Here is a 16947-nt window from a genome sequence, read left to right as displayed (position 1 = left end):
AATTAAAAACAAGCAGAGCAGGTACTCGGGCAAATAACACTGAATGGAGGAAGGCTGCAACTACTTCACAGTCTGGTCCACTAATTTGTAAATAATAAATTAAATAACTAGAAAACCTGGCAAAGCAGAATGAAAATTAGGATGAAAATGTTGTTAAAAAACAAAACTACATTATCTACACATAACTGCTCAGTACATTTTAGTAAAACTTTTCCAAACTTAGTTTTGTACTTTCTACGTTGGCCCAAAACACAGAAAATGGGAAATAACACTGGAAGTCTAATGAAAAACAGAAGTTTGTTGGAACAAAAACCTGCAGCCACAGAGGGTCTCCAGATTTGAGTTTGAGACCACTGCAATGGACTAATTTGTCAGCTCCTTTGTTGCCTGTGCAATGGCCTTGTTACAGAAGAATGTCTAAATTAGGGCAATTCTGACTAAGAAGAATAAACATTAAATTCCACAGATGAGTTTCTGATGGCATCCTCATATATATAAAAAAATACTCCTTATGCCGATTATCAAGAAGAAATCTTTTTAATAAATTTTGAAGTAGGACAACTTATATTAAGAACAGTAGTGCAACATGCAGGAGGCAGCCTCATAGATGTATGAAGTGATGTTTGAGCTGGATGTATGTGTAGCTCCTGGTGTATAAAGTACACTTATATTTATTCATTTTTTGTATTTTTCCAGTGTACAAATATTTAGAGCAGCTGCAGGCTGTCATGATTACTAAAATCAATTACACACTATTGCTCTCTTCTTGCAGGCATCAGTTGGAAGCTCCTGGCCATTACTCTCAATTAGAAGCTTTTTATGAAGATAAAAAAGCAGTACTTCCCACTGGAAATGGAACTGTGAATTCTCAACAGCCTGTTTATTGTTTGCAGATGATAAATAAATGCATGCATCCTGAAATGAAGGTAGGTAGATGGGTTTGGCAAGGCTGTACATTTATGCAATCAGCTCAGAGATGCCTTCCATAGAAAAAGAACAACCGACATAAATTATTTTTGGAAGTATTCTGGAAGACAAAATGGACAGTGTATTTTAGTTCACAATTAGGAAACCATTAAAGAAATGCTCTTATACTGGGACGACACTCCCTAGAAAAACAAAAATAATTCTTGTTCACATTTTTATAGAATAAATTAGATTTTATTTCAGTTTTTGTCTTTAAATATAGACTCTTATTTTGTTCAGAGTTGCATTAAAATTCTTTATTATGTTTTCTGGTTGCAGATCACACACCCAGCTGGTTGCATGTCCCAGTTCATCAAGTTTTTTGGGGAACAGATCATCATCTTATGGAAATTTGCACTCTTGAGAAAACGTATTCTGATCTTCTCCCCTCCTCCTGTGGGAGTGGTCTGTTATCGAGGTGGGGGTCAAGTTTGATTTAATGAAAATGCCTCTGTGGTTAGGAGCACCTAAAAAAGAAAGATTGCATGAGTTGAGTGCATTAATATTTTGCCTTTAATTCTCTCATGGAAGTTTTCACATTTTTTTATTATTCAGCTTTGAATCACAGTGGATTTAATTTGGTATTATTGACGATGAACAACACAAAAAGACTTTTTAATGTCAAAGTGAAAACAGATCTCTTGAAAATGATCTAAATTAATAACAAACAAAAAAAAATTTGCCACATACGTATTCTTCACCTTCAAGTCCGTTTTTAGTAGATGCACCTTTAGCAGCCATAATTCTGTGCTCAGGTCTCTATCAGCTATGGTCGTCTGGACAGTGCACCTTTTTCCCATTGTTATTTGCAAAACTGCTCAAGCTTGAGATGGTCCAGGTCAGCTCTACTCTATCTGTTGCACCTGGGAGCCTCTTGAACCTGGATTGTTAATATTAATAACCAAGATAAGCTGGGCAAATGAGGACACATACATACAGCAAGGGGTAGGTGCAAAAGTGATTAATGCTTTTATCTAAAATCATCCTAAAATCAAGTGTTCAAAAGTGCAGTCAAGTCTTCGGTCCACAAATAAATATTCCATTTAAACCAAGGTTAAAATTTCTTGGCAGTACAGTCTCTTTAAAAACTCACAACCTTGGTGCCTCTTCTAAAACCAATGTCTTCTCTGCTTACCCTGCATGGGATCTTGCAGCAGAAGAGACAGAGGTACAGCCAACGTTCTTCCTTTAGGCACAGGTCCCTGCTGCTATGGCTCCCTGGCAGGGTTGCCATGCCAAGCCTCCCTTTACTCTGTCATCTCCTGCTGCCTTCCCCCTCTCCTCCATTTCCTGGCAACTCCCAGTCCTGCCACAACTCTCTCTTTCTCCTCTCCTTCTCTGTTTCCCTTTAACCTCCGTTATCTTCATTTTTTCCTTTTTGTCTCTCCCCCTCTCTGCCATGCAGACTCCTCATAGATTGTCCGCTTATTTGGGCGGTGGTGTGAGACGCCATTCCCTCAAAGGCAATAATGGGGTACCTGTCTAAAGCTCACATTTACACGTGTATGCATGTGCATCAACCGGGTGCCTCCAACTGTATTTAAAATCGGCACAGTGCCACGGACTACATATCACAAAGCTATGTCAGGTTACATGGGGATCATGAGTAAATAGCCACAAATTCTTAATTGGATTGAATTCTAGACACTGAGTCTACATCTTCAGAGGGCTCATTTATAAAACTTTGCATGGATTTGTTCGTGAATATGTGCATGCCAAAAAACAGGAAAATGCGTACACAAAAAAAATATTTTAATAAAACTTGTAAATTACAGTCATCATGTAAATTTGAGGTTTTTGATCTTGCCTCGTTGCCAATTAAGAGGTGACATGATTGAAGTGTTTAAAATTATGAAGGGAATTAGTACAGTGTATCGAGACTTGTATTTTAAAACGAGTTCATCAAGAACACGGGGACACAGTTGGAATCTTGTTAAGGGTAAATTTCGCACAAAAATTAGGAAGTTTTTTCTTTATACAAAGAACAATAGACACTTGGAATAAGCTACCAAGTAGTGTGGTAGACAGTAAGATGTTAGGGACTTTCAAAACTCAACTTGATGTTTTCTTGGAGGAAATAAGTGGATAGGACTGGCAAGCGTTGTTGAGCTGAATGGCCTGTTCTCGTCTAGAGCGTGCTAATGTTCTAATCACCTTAATGCATATTCAGTTGCAATGCTGCAGATGTTCATTGGTTGGTAGAACATCCTCCCTTCTGCTATGTCGACACCCTGCCACCTGCATTCAAGAGCATCTGAATGCACTCTGCAGCTGAGTGTGGAAGATCATTCATGGCATATAGTGACTCCTCTGCATTCTTGGGGTCCAGGAAAGGTGTAAGGTGTCAGTGTTCTGAGCGGGTAACCACTATCAACTGGCACATGTAATGAATGGCATGATTGGTGATACAATGAATAGTTTAGAACATATGAAAAACTAAGTGTACAGCCAGTTACTTTACCTGAAAGCCACCCACCATGTATAGTACCATCACATCTGCCAAAGTAAGTTTCTCTCAAAATAAATGAAGCATGGATTGACCCAGTCCACAGAGACATGATATTTGTCAGTCTCACCTTGGCATCACATATGACTTGTGTATTAATGGAATGTAACAGCCTCTGTTAATGACAGCAGGTTCATTCCCGCTAGAGCTAGAAGATGGGCGGTCTCATGGTCTGGAATCCTTGCAGATTTTATTTTTTTCTCCAGCCATCTGGAGTTTTTTTTTTGTTTTTTCTGTCCCCCCTGGCCATTGGACCTTACTCTTATTCGATGTTAATTAATGTTGATTTATTTTGTTTTCTTATTGTGTCTTTTATTTTTCTATTCTTTATTATGTAAAGCACTTTGAGCTACTGTTTGTATGAAAATGTGCTATATAAATAAATGTTGTTGTTGTAGATGCCCTAATTTCAATATGAATGCAGTAAATAGTTCCTATTATGTTAGGAGAACAGGACACTGCTGCAAACTGACATTTTATGTTGATAAAAAATGTTTGTGTTTTATGTATGTACACACAAACATCGAAAACTGGATGTAATGGCTCCTGAGTCAGCTAATGGCTTCTAGCACAGCGGGCATGGCGGAGTGAAGCTTCACTGAGGTATTCCTGACTTGTCGGCCAGTTTCCTCAGAAATGACAAAGGATAGCTAATCTATACTATTGAATAACCAAAAAAGTTCTTCAGTGCAAATAAATAACATTGGCCTGCTTGAAAGGGAACTAAAATGCAGTACATCATATTCATCACTTTTGAGGGTTAATATTTTTTACCATTAGATAAAAGTAAAGGGAGATATTTTCATGAATTGTTTTTGATATTGTTTTGCTTTTGTCTAGTGCTGTCACTATAGGCTCCCTTTGTATCAGAAAATGTGTTGTCTACATTCTCCACGAAAACACAAGAATATTTTTTTTTTCCTCAGCAATCACTACAAACTACATGGGGCAGGTAGCATATAAAATATTTTTAGGCAGAGTAGTCCTTTAACATTGTTGTTTCTAAGTCATTTCTTTGTAGCATTATGTTTGAGGTCACAGTCTTCAGGAAAACAAATCTTCTCTAAAACTACAAGTTTTTTGCAGACTGCTTGAGGTTTTCCCCCAGGATTTCCTTTTATTTTGCCGTTTTCATTTTACTCTTTACCCTCGCAAGCATTCCAGAGCATACTGCAGAAAACGTCCCTAAAGAATGATGTGCCGCAACTATGATTCGCATTGTACAGATGATGAGTTTTCATAATGTGCAGTGTTTGGCTTATACCAAATATAGTGTTTAGTCTAATGGCTAAAAATCTGAATTTTGGTCTCATCAGACCGTAGAACCTTCATGTCATGTGGGTTTTGCTTAACAACGTCTTTCTCTTTGCCACTCTTCTCTGAAACTGTAACTGGCGAAGCACCTGGGCAACAGTTGTAGACACTATAGCTTATAACTTCTTCAGAGTTATCAGAGGGCTGGTGGCAGCCTCCCTCACTACTTGTCGTCTTCTTTGATCACTCACGTTTTGTGGATGGCCTTGTATTCATCCCCTGCTGAGCTCACCTTTTCACAGAGTTGAATGGAGTGTTCTTTTTGCTTTCACTAGGGTAGGGCACAAAGCTGACTGACCACAAGTTGGACCTTTCAGATCAGATGCATTGAAACCCCTTGCCTAGTGTCAAAAAAAACAAATTAAATCCACTGTAATTCAATGTTGTATAACAATTAAATAGGAAAATGTCCAAAGAAGTGAGTACTTTTTATAGGCACTGTAGCTGCTTCTAGGTCATTGTGTCAAACGTGGAAGCTTTTGTAAACCTGATTAACCATTCAGTAGACTGCTGTAAAATAATTAGGAAGCTAAATATGTTTATGTTATTTTAGATGCTGTTGTGTTTATGTATATTCAGTTGTGTTTCTACACTCAGTTTGTATGGAAAGTTTACCAAATTGTTACATGACCTTCATAAAAGTTGCTTGCAAAGTTGTGTTTTTCTCTTTTTTTATGCCTAACTAATTTAATGTAATATGTAGAATTTTGGCTTCACCTTAGCCGTCAGCTATACCACATGCACTTCAGAACAGGTCATCCATCTGAAGCTAAGCATATTCGGGCCCAGTAGGTACTTGGATGGGAGACCATCTAGGAAAAGCTTGGGTTGATGGGGACACTATGCTGTAAAAATGGCACATGTCCTTCGGATGAGAGGTAAAACCAAGGTTCTGACTCTCTATGCTCACTAAAGATCCCTGGGCATCTTTTGCAAAGAGCAGAGTATATCCTGATATCCATGGTAAATTGCCCAATCTGGCCTAGTCATCCTGGTTCCCTGTCTAATTGGCTATCTCTCTCACCACTTCACCCCCTAACAGTTAATATATGGTGAGCATACTTGTACAAAAATGGCTGCCTCCTCATCATCCAGGTGGATGCTACACATTAGTGGTGGTTGAAGTAGCTCCCAACTCACTGTGAAAAGCATTTTGAGTAGTGAAAAAAGCTCTATATACATGTAAAGAACTATTATTATGATGATGATGATGTGGCTTTGCAGATGATCAATGGAAAAGAAACTCCTATGTTAACACAATAAATTGCAATAAGGTCCTGTGACAGAGACAGTAAATACCTATAAGACCTTTAGCAGGAGAAGCGTGAACACTATTGTTAGCATAATATTATTGGTAAACATGTGTTTGATCTGCTTTAGATCAAAAAGTTTTTAGGCTGTTGATTTCAGTTGTCTCTCCAGCTCCTCTGACACTGCAGAACAGATAGAAGCACTGTAGACATGTAAATGACTGCACTGTCAGTAATGTAAAGGATTTTGCACAATTATTGTTGCAATTGTGAATTCTAACACTTGGCAGTATTTGTCTAAAGAAGTATTATTTTGTTTATAGGTTAACCTAATATTTGTTTACTCAGTTTGGTAGCATTATAAGTCATGTACTGAAGGAAATAGTAAATATAATTATATATAAAAATAATTATATATAATCATTCTAGCATTCAGCTGTTAAACACAATAGGAGGGTCTGCAAAAATCATTGCAAGTTTTGTGGAATTACAGATAAGTTCCGGAGACCAAATAATTACATAGATATCTCTTTGTTTTGGCAGTTTACTGCTGCTGTTGCTTGGCTAATGTGTCGATTCCTGGAATTGGAGTTTCCGTGCCTGAGTTTCGACCTTTCTTCTACATCAATGTGGCTGACATTGAAGCACTAGAGACTGAGGTCTCATATGTTGCTTGTGAGTATGGTGTTTAATAAGACTGCTTGGTAAATCCACATTCAGTAATGAAATTGCTTATCGAGAAAAAGTACTTCTAGGTGATATCTTCTTTTTACATGCTTCTTCCAGGTACGACAGAAAAAATTTTCGAAGAAAAGAAAGACCTCTATGATATTTATGTGGACAATCAAAATGTAAAAACACATCATGACAACTTGCAACCTCTTCTGAGAATAAACAATGCTGACAGAGACAAGTACCGCAAACTCAGCGAACAGAGGTAATAATGCAGCAAATGTTGGTTTCAGGTATTTCTGTAACCATTTAGAAGACTTGGATTTGAGACTTGAGTTCAGAAGGAAATGTTCTATTTTTAATTGCAGTTAAGTAGGTGTTCCCCAGTAGGATATTTTAGAGTCATGATGAGAGGCAAAAGAGAAAAAGCACAGCAATCATAGACCCTTTGGTTTAATTTAAGAAATGAATGAAATAAATCCATTAATGCTAAGTCAAGTGTCTTTATTGGCATACCATCCATACACTGTACTGCAACATACAGTGGCACAAAATAACATTAACCAGGACTGCGGTGCAAAATTTACATCAATAAAGGAAGTACAAGTCAAGCAATGATCTATGCTTGATAATGTAGTACTGTACTATGAAATAAATAGAATAATAAATAAATATACAGTATATATAAATGGTAAATGAGTAGATAGTAATCCATTAAATACATAGTAACAACTTAATAAATAGTATTAAATTAATCACTATATATATATAAAATCCAGTGTCTGTATGTCTGTCCACTTTTCACGAGAGAACTACTTAACGGATTTAGATTGGGTTTTTTCTATAATCTGCTTGAATATTCCGGTTGATTTTGCAACTTCTCTCATCCCATTAAGTGTTATGGTTCGCTTGCAGGAGCGATTTATTCGTGTTAATTCAAGACAGAGGCTGCGGGCCAAGGGAGAGGAAAGCATGATGTCAGGAGTGGCGAGCCGGGCAGGGCCCTCCTCACTCACACGCCAGCCTTTGTTCGAATCGCTCTACCGCTGGCCACGTTTTGGAACGGTCCTTGCTTCCGCTTAGCTAGCGATACCGGTTTGTTTATTGATTTTTACTTTATTTTTGTCCTGTTTCACTACTGTGTGAGCGGAGCCACGGGGGTACTGCTGGTAAATAATAAATACAACAGATATAACAAATGAATCATACGGTATATAAAAAAAAGTTACCAGGTGCAGATCTGAGGGCAGGGGTGCAGCACAGAGTTCAGAATCCAGACAGCTAAGGGGTAGGTGCTGCTGCAGAAACTGTCAGAACTGGTTTGGATACTCCTGTACCTTCTGGCAGATGGAAGTGGGACCAAGAGACTGTGGGGAGAGTGGGAGCGATCCTTCCAAATGCTATAGGCTTTACAGATGCAATACTTGATAAAGATGTGTTTAAAGGAGGGCAGAGAGAACCCTGTAGCATTGCCACATAAAAATGTATATATTTTTTTTCTTCTTCTCTCTATGTAAAATCCCGTTGTCATTTTAAAATAAGGAAGATAAGATAGGCGGGTTGGATAGAGAGGACCTTTTGGTAGGTGCAGGTCTGTCATTTGCGATTTCCGGGAGTGCCATGGAAACGGATGCACTATTTAAATAGGGGCGCAAAAAGGCAGGAAGAGAAGGAAGAAAAGACAGCCCAAGTTTTTATGGCGAAGGAGGAAAGGCCATGACCCATCTGAGTCATGGAGAAAGATTTGTTTTCAGGGAGCACCACAAGTCCATTGCAGTCTGAGGTGGCCACCTCGAAGATTCCGGATATGCTGAGATTACCGTGAAAGGGATCGAATGCAGTATGAGCTGTAAATCTTTTATTCAAGGATTGGCATGTCTAAGGAACTGAACTATGGGGAAATAGGAAAACGGAAAAAATGCTAAATCGAAAGGATGGAGGGGAAAATTCATTAATATATATAATTTTATGCTTTGTGTTCATTGTTTGTATTGGAAGTGGGGGTGTTGTAAAAATGTATTAATAATAGTGTTTTTTTATGTTGTTGCATTTTTCTCTGTGTGGTGTAGTTAATATCGCTTTTATTATTATAAATCATCTTTCGGCACTGTGGGAAGGGGTTGAAGGCAGTTTGAGGTTGACCTGCAAATCATCAGTATAATTTTTCAGTGTAAACTTAGTGAAGTGTAGCGGATACAATCGTTACAACCCAGTCATCTTTTCTGTTGTGTATGCCATCCGTTGTAGGATCTTTTGGTCAGATTTGAATTTTTTTTTATTAAATGTTGATAGAAATTTTTTTTTTTTTTAAATCTTAATTTATTTATTTATGTGTTTATCATTTGGCAGTGGTTAACACGACTGCCTCACAGTTCCCGCATCCTGAGTTTAAATTCTATGCCTGACCATTCTCTGTGTGAAGTTTGCAACTTCTTTCCATGTATCTGTGTAGATTTTTCTTTGGGTACAACAATTTTCTTCACCCATTGCCAATGATAGAGTATGTTTGTTAAATTGTCAATTCTTTGTTATCCCCATATAAGTGTAAGTGTGTGCTTGTGCATGAATTGTCTGTAATATTTTTTTTCTACATTTTTTGGGGGTCTTTTTCTTGTATTCTTAAAGAGTCAAGGCTGGGAGGTGAAAATTACATGTTAAAAAAACAAGACCTGTTAAAACCCATTGAGGCATTCCTTGTGTGATTTTAGGCTGTACAAGAAATAAATGGTTGTTCTTGCTGCAGTAGACTGGTGTTTTGTCTAGCTTTCACCCACTGCTTTTGTGATAGATCCTTCACATTTTAGTTAATCAGACTTGAACATTTTCTGTTATGTTTACAGTTTGATTATATTAGCCAAGAACAAAGTGACCTTTAGAGCTAATCTTTATGATAGATTCATTAAAGGTCATGTGTTACAGTAAAATAGTTTGCCCAACCAGTCTACATGTGTTTTGTGGACTTGGAAAAGGCATTCAACCATGTCCCTCGGGGAATCCTGTGAGGGGTGCTCCGGGAGTATTGGGGTACCGGACCCCCTGATAAGGGCTGTTCGGTCCCTGTACCACTGGTGTCAGAGCTTGGTCCGCATTGCCGGCAGTAAGTCGAACCCATTTCCAGTAAGAGTTGGACTCCGCCAGGGCTGCCCTTTGTCTCCGATTCTGTTCATAACTTTTATGGACAGAATTTCTAGGCGCAGGCAGGGTGTTGAAGGGGTCCGGTTTGGTGGACTCAGGATTGGGTCACTGCTTTTTGCAAATGATGTTGTCCCGTTTGCCTCATCAGGCCGTGATCTTCAGCTCTCTCTGGATCGGTTCGCAGCTGAGTGTGAAGCAGCTGGGATGGGAACCAGCACCTCCAAATCCGAGACCATGGTCCTCAGCCGGAAATGGGAGGAATTCAAGTATCATGGGGTCTTCTTCACGAGTGAGGGAAGAATGGAGCATGAGATCGACAGGCGGATTGGTGTGGCGTCCGTAGTCATGTAGGCTCTGCATCGGTCTGTCATGGTGAAAAAGGACCTGAGCCGTAAGGCAAAGCTCTCCATTTACCAGTTGGTCTATGTTCCTACCCTCACCCATGGTTATGAGCAATGGGTAGTGACCGAAAGAACATGGTCGCGAATACTAGCGGCCGAAATGAGTTTCCTCCGCAGGGTGTCTGGGCTTTCCCTTAAAGATAGGGAGAGAAGCTCAGTCATCCAGGAGGGGCTCAGAGTAGAGCTGCTGCTCCTCCGCATCGAGAGGAGTCAGATGAGGTGGCTCGGGCATCTGATCAGGATGCCTCCTGGACGCCTCCCTGGTGAGGTGTTCTGGGCACGTCCAACCGGGAGGAGGCCTCGGGGAAGACCCAGGACACGCTGGAGGGACTATGTCTTCCGGCTGGCCTGGGAACACCTCGGGATATCCCCGGAAGAGCTAGAAGAAGTGGCCGGGGAGAGGGAAGTCTGGGCATCTCTGCTTATTATTGATTAATTCCCTCATTGTGGATGCAAGAGGAAAACAGATATGGGCAGAAAGTCCAGCCTCAACATGGACAATGATTGGCATGGCATATAAACTCTGAATGTTGCACCCTTGATACTACCTAGTGCACCATTTTGCCATTGTAAATCATTTAAACACTATTTAATTATTTACTGATTTAGTAACATGACTGGATATATAAAATACAATTGATCACTCATGCTAGAATGTCAAATGAATGAATAATGTCACAATAAAGCCAATGTGGAGGTAAAATAGATAAGGTGTCTCTTTACTTAATCATTATTTATGTGAGCTAATTGATGTTGTAATTTTTGTCCAAAGGAATGCCAAAAATGTGATTATCCATCAAAAATTTAATAACGGAAGAAATTAAGAAAATATCCAAATTCCAAAGATTTAAAAGTCCAGAAATTTAAGCTTGACTTATAACTCCACAGGTCAACTACATAAGATTAAAGTGGTAGAAGCTTCAAAAATAAACTTAAATGTCCCAAATATCAAAAGTGCCCCTCAGAGAAAGGGAACTGCAAAAACATTTACTTGAAGAAACAAACTAAACAAGGGATCTTTAAAAATAAATATATATTTATTAGAAAAGCAAAACGTGCCACAAAGACTCAAAAAGAGCTGCCCAAAAAAGGCAATCTGTAAGAACAAAACAGTGACAGAGCAAAAAATAATCAAACAATCCAGAGAATCCAACAACAAACACAGTACTTACAATAACTGCAATAGAACTTCCAATGTGCCATGTCTGAGCTCTCCTGTGGCTTTAACCTAAATAGCCAGAGGAAGGGCTCATATGTGGTGATGTCAGGATGGCCCTGCACCACCAACAAGGAACAGGGAGCATAAGTAAACTTAATGACACAATAAATAGTTAACCAATAATAAAAAAAAAAATTGACAGAAATAATATACAAATATGAAAAAATAGTTAATGCAACAAAATGACAGTAAAACATCTAAACAGTCATTTTCCAACCCGCTATATCCTAACACAGAGTCACGGGGGTCTGCTAGAGCCAAACCTAGCCAGCACAGGGCGCAAGGCAGGAACAAATTCCCGGGCAGGGCACCAGCCCACCGCAGACATCTAAACATACATTAACAAATAGTATTTTACACATTCTATTATGACTTTTACAAAAGTCTCATATAAAAAGAGTCTGAGATGATTTTCAGATGCACACCACTGGTGTTAACACCAAATCTTCAATGCAGTCATTCCAAGTACATTTCACCACAACCCACATAATAGGACAGGGCTGAACATCACTGTTGCACAATCCTAGTCTCCATTATTTGCAGAACAGGGAGCACGGCAGGATGTTGGAGATGCTCATTTCCAGTCTTGGTTTCTTCCACAGCTGATACTTCTCAGTTTGGACACTCTTCTAATGGCAGCCTGCCACACTTGGTGGAGCCGATCTCTGGACTGTAGCGAGGTGTTCTTGTGTGTTCACGTGCACTGGTTCAGTCACCCTGTCACATTTGTTGCTTACATATTTTCTCCTAGGCATTACGGCTTCAAAGCAGATTGTGAAATTATTAGAAGTGTGCAACAACAAAAAAAAATTCCTTTCTTTTAAGTGCGAAGCCAAAAGTGCTAAAGTCTAGTTAAATTGCTTTATTAAACATTATTAATGTTTTTTTTAGTGAATAATCTTACTTTTAAACTAATTCTGTCACTTTTCATGTAGCTCAGCGTTATTCGAACAAAAATGCGGGTCATTACAATTAGATGTCTGTGTTACAAATATTTACTATACGAAGGGGTTTTCAGGAAAAAATGACATTGTCAAGCAAGTAAAGTCTGTAAATCTCCCCTATTAGTGACTACCACTCGAATCAAGATGTAAACATTAGCATATCTGCTTTTGCTGAATGTTACTACTTCAAGGTGAAGTTAATTTGCTCACACTTGTTATACAAATCACACACAAAAAGAAGACATTCTGAATTATTTTATGTTTGTAAGAACTTCTCCTTGGCACTATATAAAACAGGGGTTGGCATGGTGGTGCAGGGGGTTGTGCTGGTGCCTCACAACAAAGAAACTGGGCTTAAGCCTAAGGTGTTACCTTCGTAAAGTTGGCATGTTCTCCCCGTGTTCACATAGTTTTCTCTGGGTGCTCCATTTTCCTTCCATAGTCCAAAGACATGCGGGTTAACCAGACTGGCAATGCTGAATTGTCCAGTGATGTGCGTGTGTTCATCCTTCTTTAACTCAAGTATAGCTGTTCACTAGTTTATAAAACACTGTAACAAAGCCAAGATCCTTATTGTAAAAACCAAATTAATAAATACAAAGACAAAGAACAAAACTTCAAAATGTGGCCAAAGCTGAAGGTGAAAAGACTGCTAGAAAGTCAAAATTCAAAAGGGAATAGAGAGAAACGGTAGAAGAACCTGATTAATTTTGCAGTGGCAGACAGAACCTATGTAGTTAATGCCTCAGGGGCCTATAATCTAAATAAATACTGTATCTTGCCACTCATCCATCAGGGAATAGTAATATATATAACATCATAAATAAACACAACTAAATGAAATGGTCAAAAAAGAAGCAAAAGAAAAAAATGATTAATTACAAAAATAACAAACAACACTAAAGCAGAGCTTTAAAAAAACAAGACTGCAAGGTGAGACCCAAGGCAAACCTTAAAAATGAATTTACTCACAATTGTTTTAACCAGTTATTATAGTTAAAAATGATTTTGGAAAACTGTGTTTGTACTAATTTAAGATAGTTAGAGTCTGTAATAAACATATGGCATCGTATTGATGTTCTTCTTTAAAAGGGTCAGTAAGTATTGCAAGCTTTTAATTTCAAGTTGCAGTTATGTGGCTTTAAAGTGCACATGATAAAAGTAGTTTAGTAAAAAGCTGTATGACGTACTGACAAGTAAATCTTATTACCATTGCCATTATTGTGTCCCCAGGGAGCCAAACTGTCAGCTTTTAACTTCTCATTATAGGACTAAAGCAGTAGTACAGCAGCCTGACACAAAACATTTCCCCAGAGTCTTCTCAACAATAAGAACAGCGAGTTAGAAAATGTATGCATGGTGTAACATTCAGGTGCACTTGGGGAGTTAGTTAACTGTTCTAAAAGTTGAAGGCATTACATTTTACAACAAAACAAATGTAGTCAGTTATAATATTTTTGTTTGTTAAATATTTCGCCATGTACAAAAATAAAAGTGATAATGGAATGCAGTCTCATTCAATACATATTTTAACAGTAATTTACAATGTCATGTACCAGGAATGTAACACAAATACGCTTGCAGTGGCTCAGTAGCTTTTATAGACAGCAGATTCCATTCAAGTGATGTAAAGTAGGCATAGTAGGCATTAACCATAACCAGCTATAGTCGCTTCCGGGTGTAATTTGCCAGCATGCTTGAGATGATCAGTCAGTGCCGTACATTCGTTTAGCAGCCAGCTCATGACCACTGCTGCCCCCTAGCCAATCGGCATCACTGTCCCTGGGACTGAGCTACTGCACTCGACTAGCCTCCAAGCATCAGTGTTGGCCTCGGTGTAAGGTTTTAGTGTAATTTAAATACTCAGCACATATTTGCTTATTGTGTCTTTGCAGAGCAATGCTTAAAGAATTCCTTTCACTTTATATCAATTTCTACACAAGTGTCTATTTTTTTTGCCTTTATGGTTAACTCGTCTCAAGCAGCAGGAGAAGTGAGCGGGTGTATCAGAGGTGCGACATGACCACACACCTCTCCCTGGATTTGACTGATTTGTATCGGGGTTCCATGTTATAGTCCTGAGCAGCCAAAATTCTACAAATTTGGTCAACTTGGAGTTGCTTCAAGTCGATGGATGAACTTATAGTTAGACATGATGATCGCAGTTGGTGCTCATGTGAACACAACATATTGAATGACAGCATGATGTTTTCAGGGTGTAAAAAAACTGATATTTCTGAAATTCAGGTTGAATGAAATGCTGCGCATCTCTTTTAATGTTTGAAATATAATTTTGTACAACAAGTAGTATATTGTACAAGAAGTAATATAAATTTTATCCTGTGTGGTTTCTTTGTTTTTTTTTCTTCTGTTAGTACCATTAGGGCTGGGGTATCAAGTAGCATAGGGTAATTGAAAGAGGGTTAAATTATTTGTAGCTTCAACAATGATAGAATGACAGATATAGTTATGAACAGCAGTGATCAAGCATTTGCATATTTAGATTTGCCAAGAAGCTGCAATTGGGGCAGTGCAGCCAAGGACTAAGAGCAGGTGATAAGCTTGTCCAAAGACATTTTGAATGGAGTATCTGAGAGCGTAGAATGTTACATGTTTATCATAGCATTTATTGCAGAAGTGTTTCTTGTGAGTCTAATAATGTTCCTTTCAAGAAATGAGAGATATAAATTGTTTTTCATGTGGTATTTTTTTTCACGCCTCTAGGCAGGTGTTGCTGTATTCACAGGAGGTTGATGGAGACTGCAATGGTAGTGAAGAAGATCTAATAATTCTGTAAGTAACCCACTTTGACAATTTTGCTTTTATGTTCATATTTGTTGCTTGAAAATTTTTAGCTCTTATTATAGAGACATGAAAAAAATGAAGTACAAAAAAAATCAGCTGGTGGGGATGAATTAATATTTATAAAAAATAAAAGGAAGTACAGCTCAATGGAAAAACAAATGCATTATACATAACTTGAGAGTTAGCTGAAAGCAAAGTGCTAACCTCAAGGCATAACAGAAACAAGGTAAAGTTCATTTAGGCTTGTGTTAAAGATGACACAAAGAATAACAGAATTGTTTTGAAACACTATAAGACTGCTGAGGATAAAGATGATGTCTTACTAAGGAGATGAGAAGACACCAAAAAAAAAAATGGCAAACCTAAAATTGATTTAGAAAAATTAGATTAAATTAAATAGAACTTTATTTGCCCCCAGAAGGAAATTTGTTTTTTTGCAGAAGCTCTTTGAGTTATGGGTTTTTGTTTGAACTTGGGTATCCAGCTTGTACCTCTGAGAGCTATCTCTGAGTGTTACATTGTCTGTAGTCAGTCATCGTATCAGATAAGGCGCAGGGTCTACATTCTGCAGAGGTGCCCTGTCTGGCAAACTGGGACATTTTAGCTGGCATTAAAAGTGTGTTTGGCCCTGGCTTTAAGACATCATTTGTATTCTAGCCATAGCAAAACATTGGATAATGTCAGTCTGACATACACATTGCTGGGGAAGTCTGACCTGGATTGGTTGACAGTTGTTTGAAATCTTCTGTGCTTGTAGTTGTCCACATGACCGTCATCATCAAATTCTTCCATGAGAACCCTGAATACAATGAGGACTGATTGAGGTCATTTATGTTAGGTAGAATGCCCAGAGAGGGCTGGGCGGTCTCGTTGCCTTGAATCCCTGCAGATTTTATTTTTTCTCCAGCCATCTGGAGTTTTTTTTTTTGTTTTTTTCTGTCCTCCCTGGCCATCGGACCTTAATTTTATTCTATGTTAATTAGTGTTCCCTAGTTGTAATTCTTATTTATTTTGTCTTTTTTCTCTTTCTTCATCATGTAAAGCACTTTGAGCTGCATTATTTATTTGAAAATGTGCTATATAAATAAATGTTGTTGTTCTGAACAGTGGAATGGTTGATTTCCAATTGCTTAGAGATCCTTTTAAATCACTTCTCAGACTCTCACTCAGGATGTTTTGATGTAGGCATGATGATAACACATCCTTCAGCAGCAAATAGCCAACCAAACTAAATGTCCGAGGATTAAATAAGACCAGACCGGTTCAACTAAGATCCTCTCTAATGTTGTTCTAATCATTTGCGCCTGATCCGGTGTACATGTGTCTAATATAGGGTATCTGAGGTAGTGATAAAAATGTAGAGGTCCACATGCAAAATTCATGTTTGTTATGTTATTATTAATTCTACAATGGACTGCAAAATGTAAATGTGGAATGATGTTTGATATATCATACAGTGGTGTGAAAAACTATTTGCCCCCTTCCTGATTTCTTATTCTTTTGCATGTTTGTCACACAAAATGTTTCTGATCATCAAACACATTTAACCATTAGTCAAATATAACACAAGTAAACACAAAATGCAGTTTTTAAATGATGGTTTTTATTATTTAGGGAGAAAAAATCCAAACCTACATGGCCCTGTGTGAAAAAGTAATTGCCCCCTGAACCTAATAACTGGTTGGGCCACCCTTAGCAGCAATAACTGTAATCAAGCGTTTGCGATAACTTGCAA

At 38.2% G+C, this 16947-nt stretch overlaps 1 protein-coding gene across 1 annotated transcript in view; it reads left to right on the top strand.

The window, feature by feature from the left end:
• Positions 1-16947, top strand: part of dennd11 (DENN domain containing 11) — an 86361-nt gene that overhangs the window by 60916 nt on the left and 8498 nt on the right. The window contains exons 4-8 of the mRNA XM_039770065.1: positions 773-926; positions 1246-1384; positions 6580-6711; positions 6823-6973; positions 15132-15200. Coding sequence (XP_039625999.1) covers positions 773-926; positions 1246-1384; positions 6580-6711; positions 6823-6973; positions 15132-15200 — 645 coding nt within the window. The remainder of the gene's footprint in view (positions 1-772; positions 927-1245; positions 1385-6579; positions 6712-6822; positions 6974-15131; positions 15201-16947) is intronic.

The sequence above is a fragment of the Polypterus senegalus genome, chromosome 11 (genome assembly GCF_016835505.1).
Source record: "Polypterus senegalus isolate Bchr_013 chromosome 11, ASM1683550v1, whole genome shotgun sequence".
NCBI classification, from domain to species: domain Eukaryota; kingdom Metazoa; phylum Chordata; class Cladistia; order Polypteriformes; family Polypteridae; genus Polypterus; species Polypterus senegalus.
The sequence above is the reverse complement of the archived record's forward strand: the minus strand, read 5'-3'. Positions and strand labels throughout refer to the sequence as shown.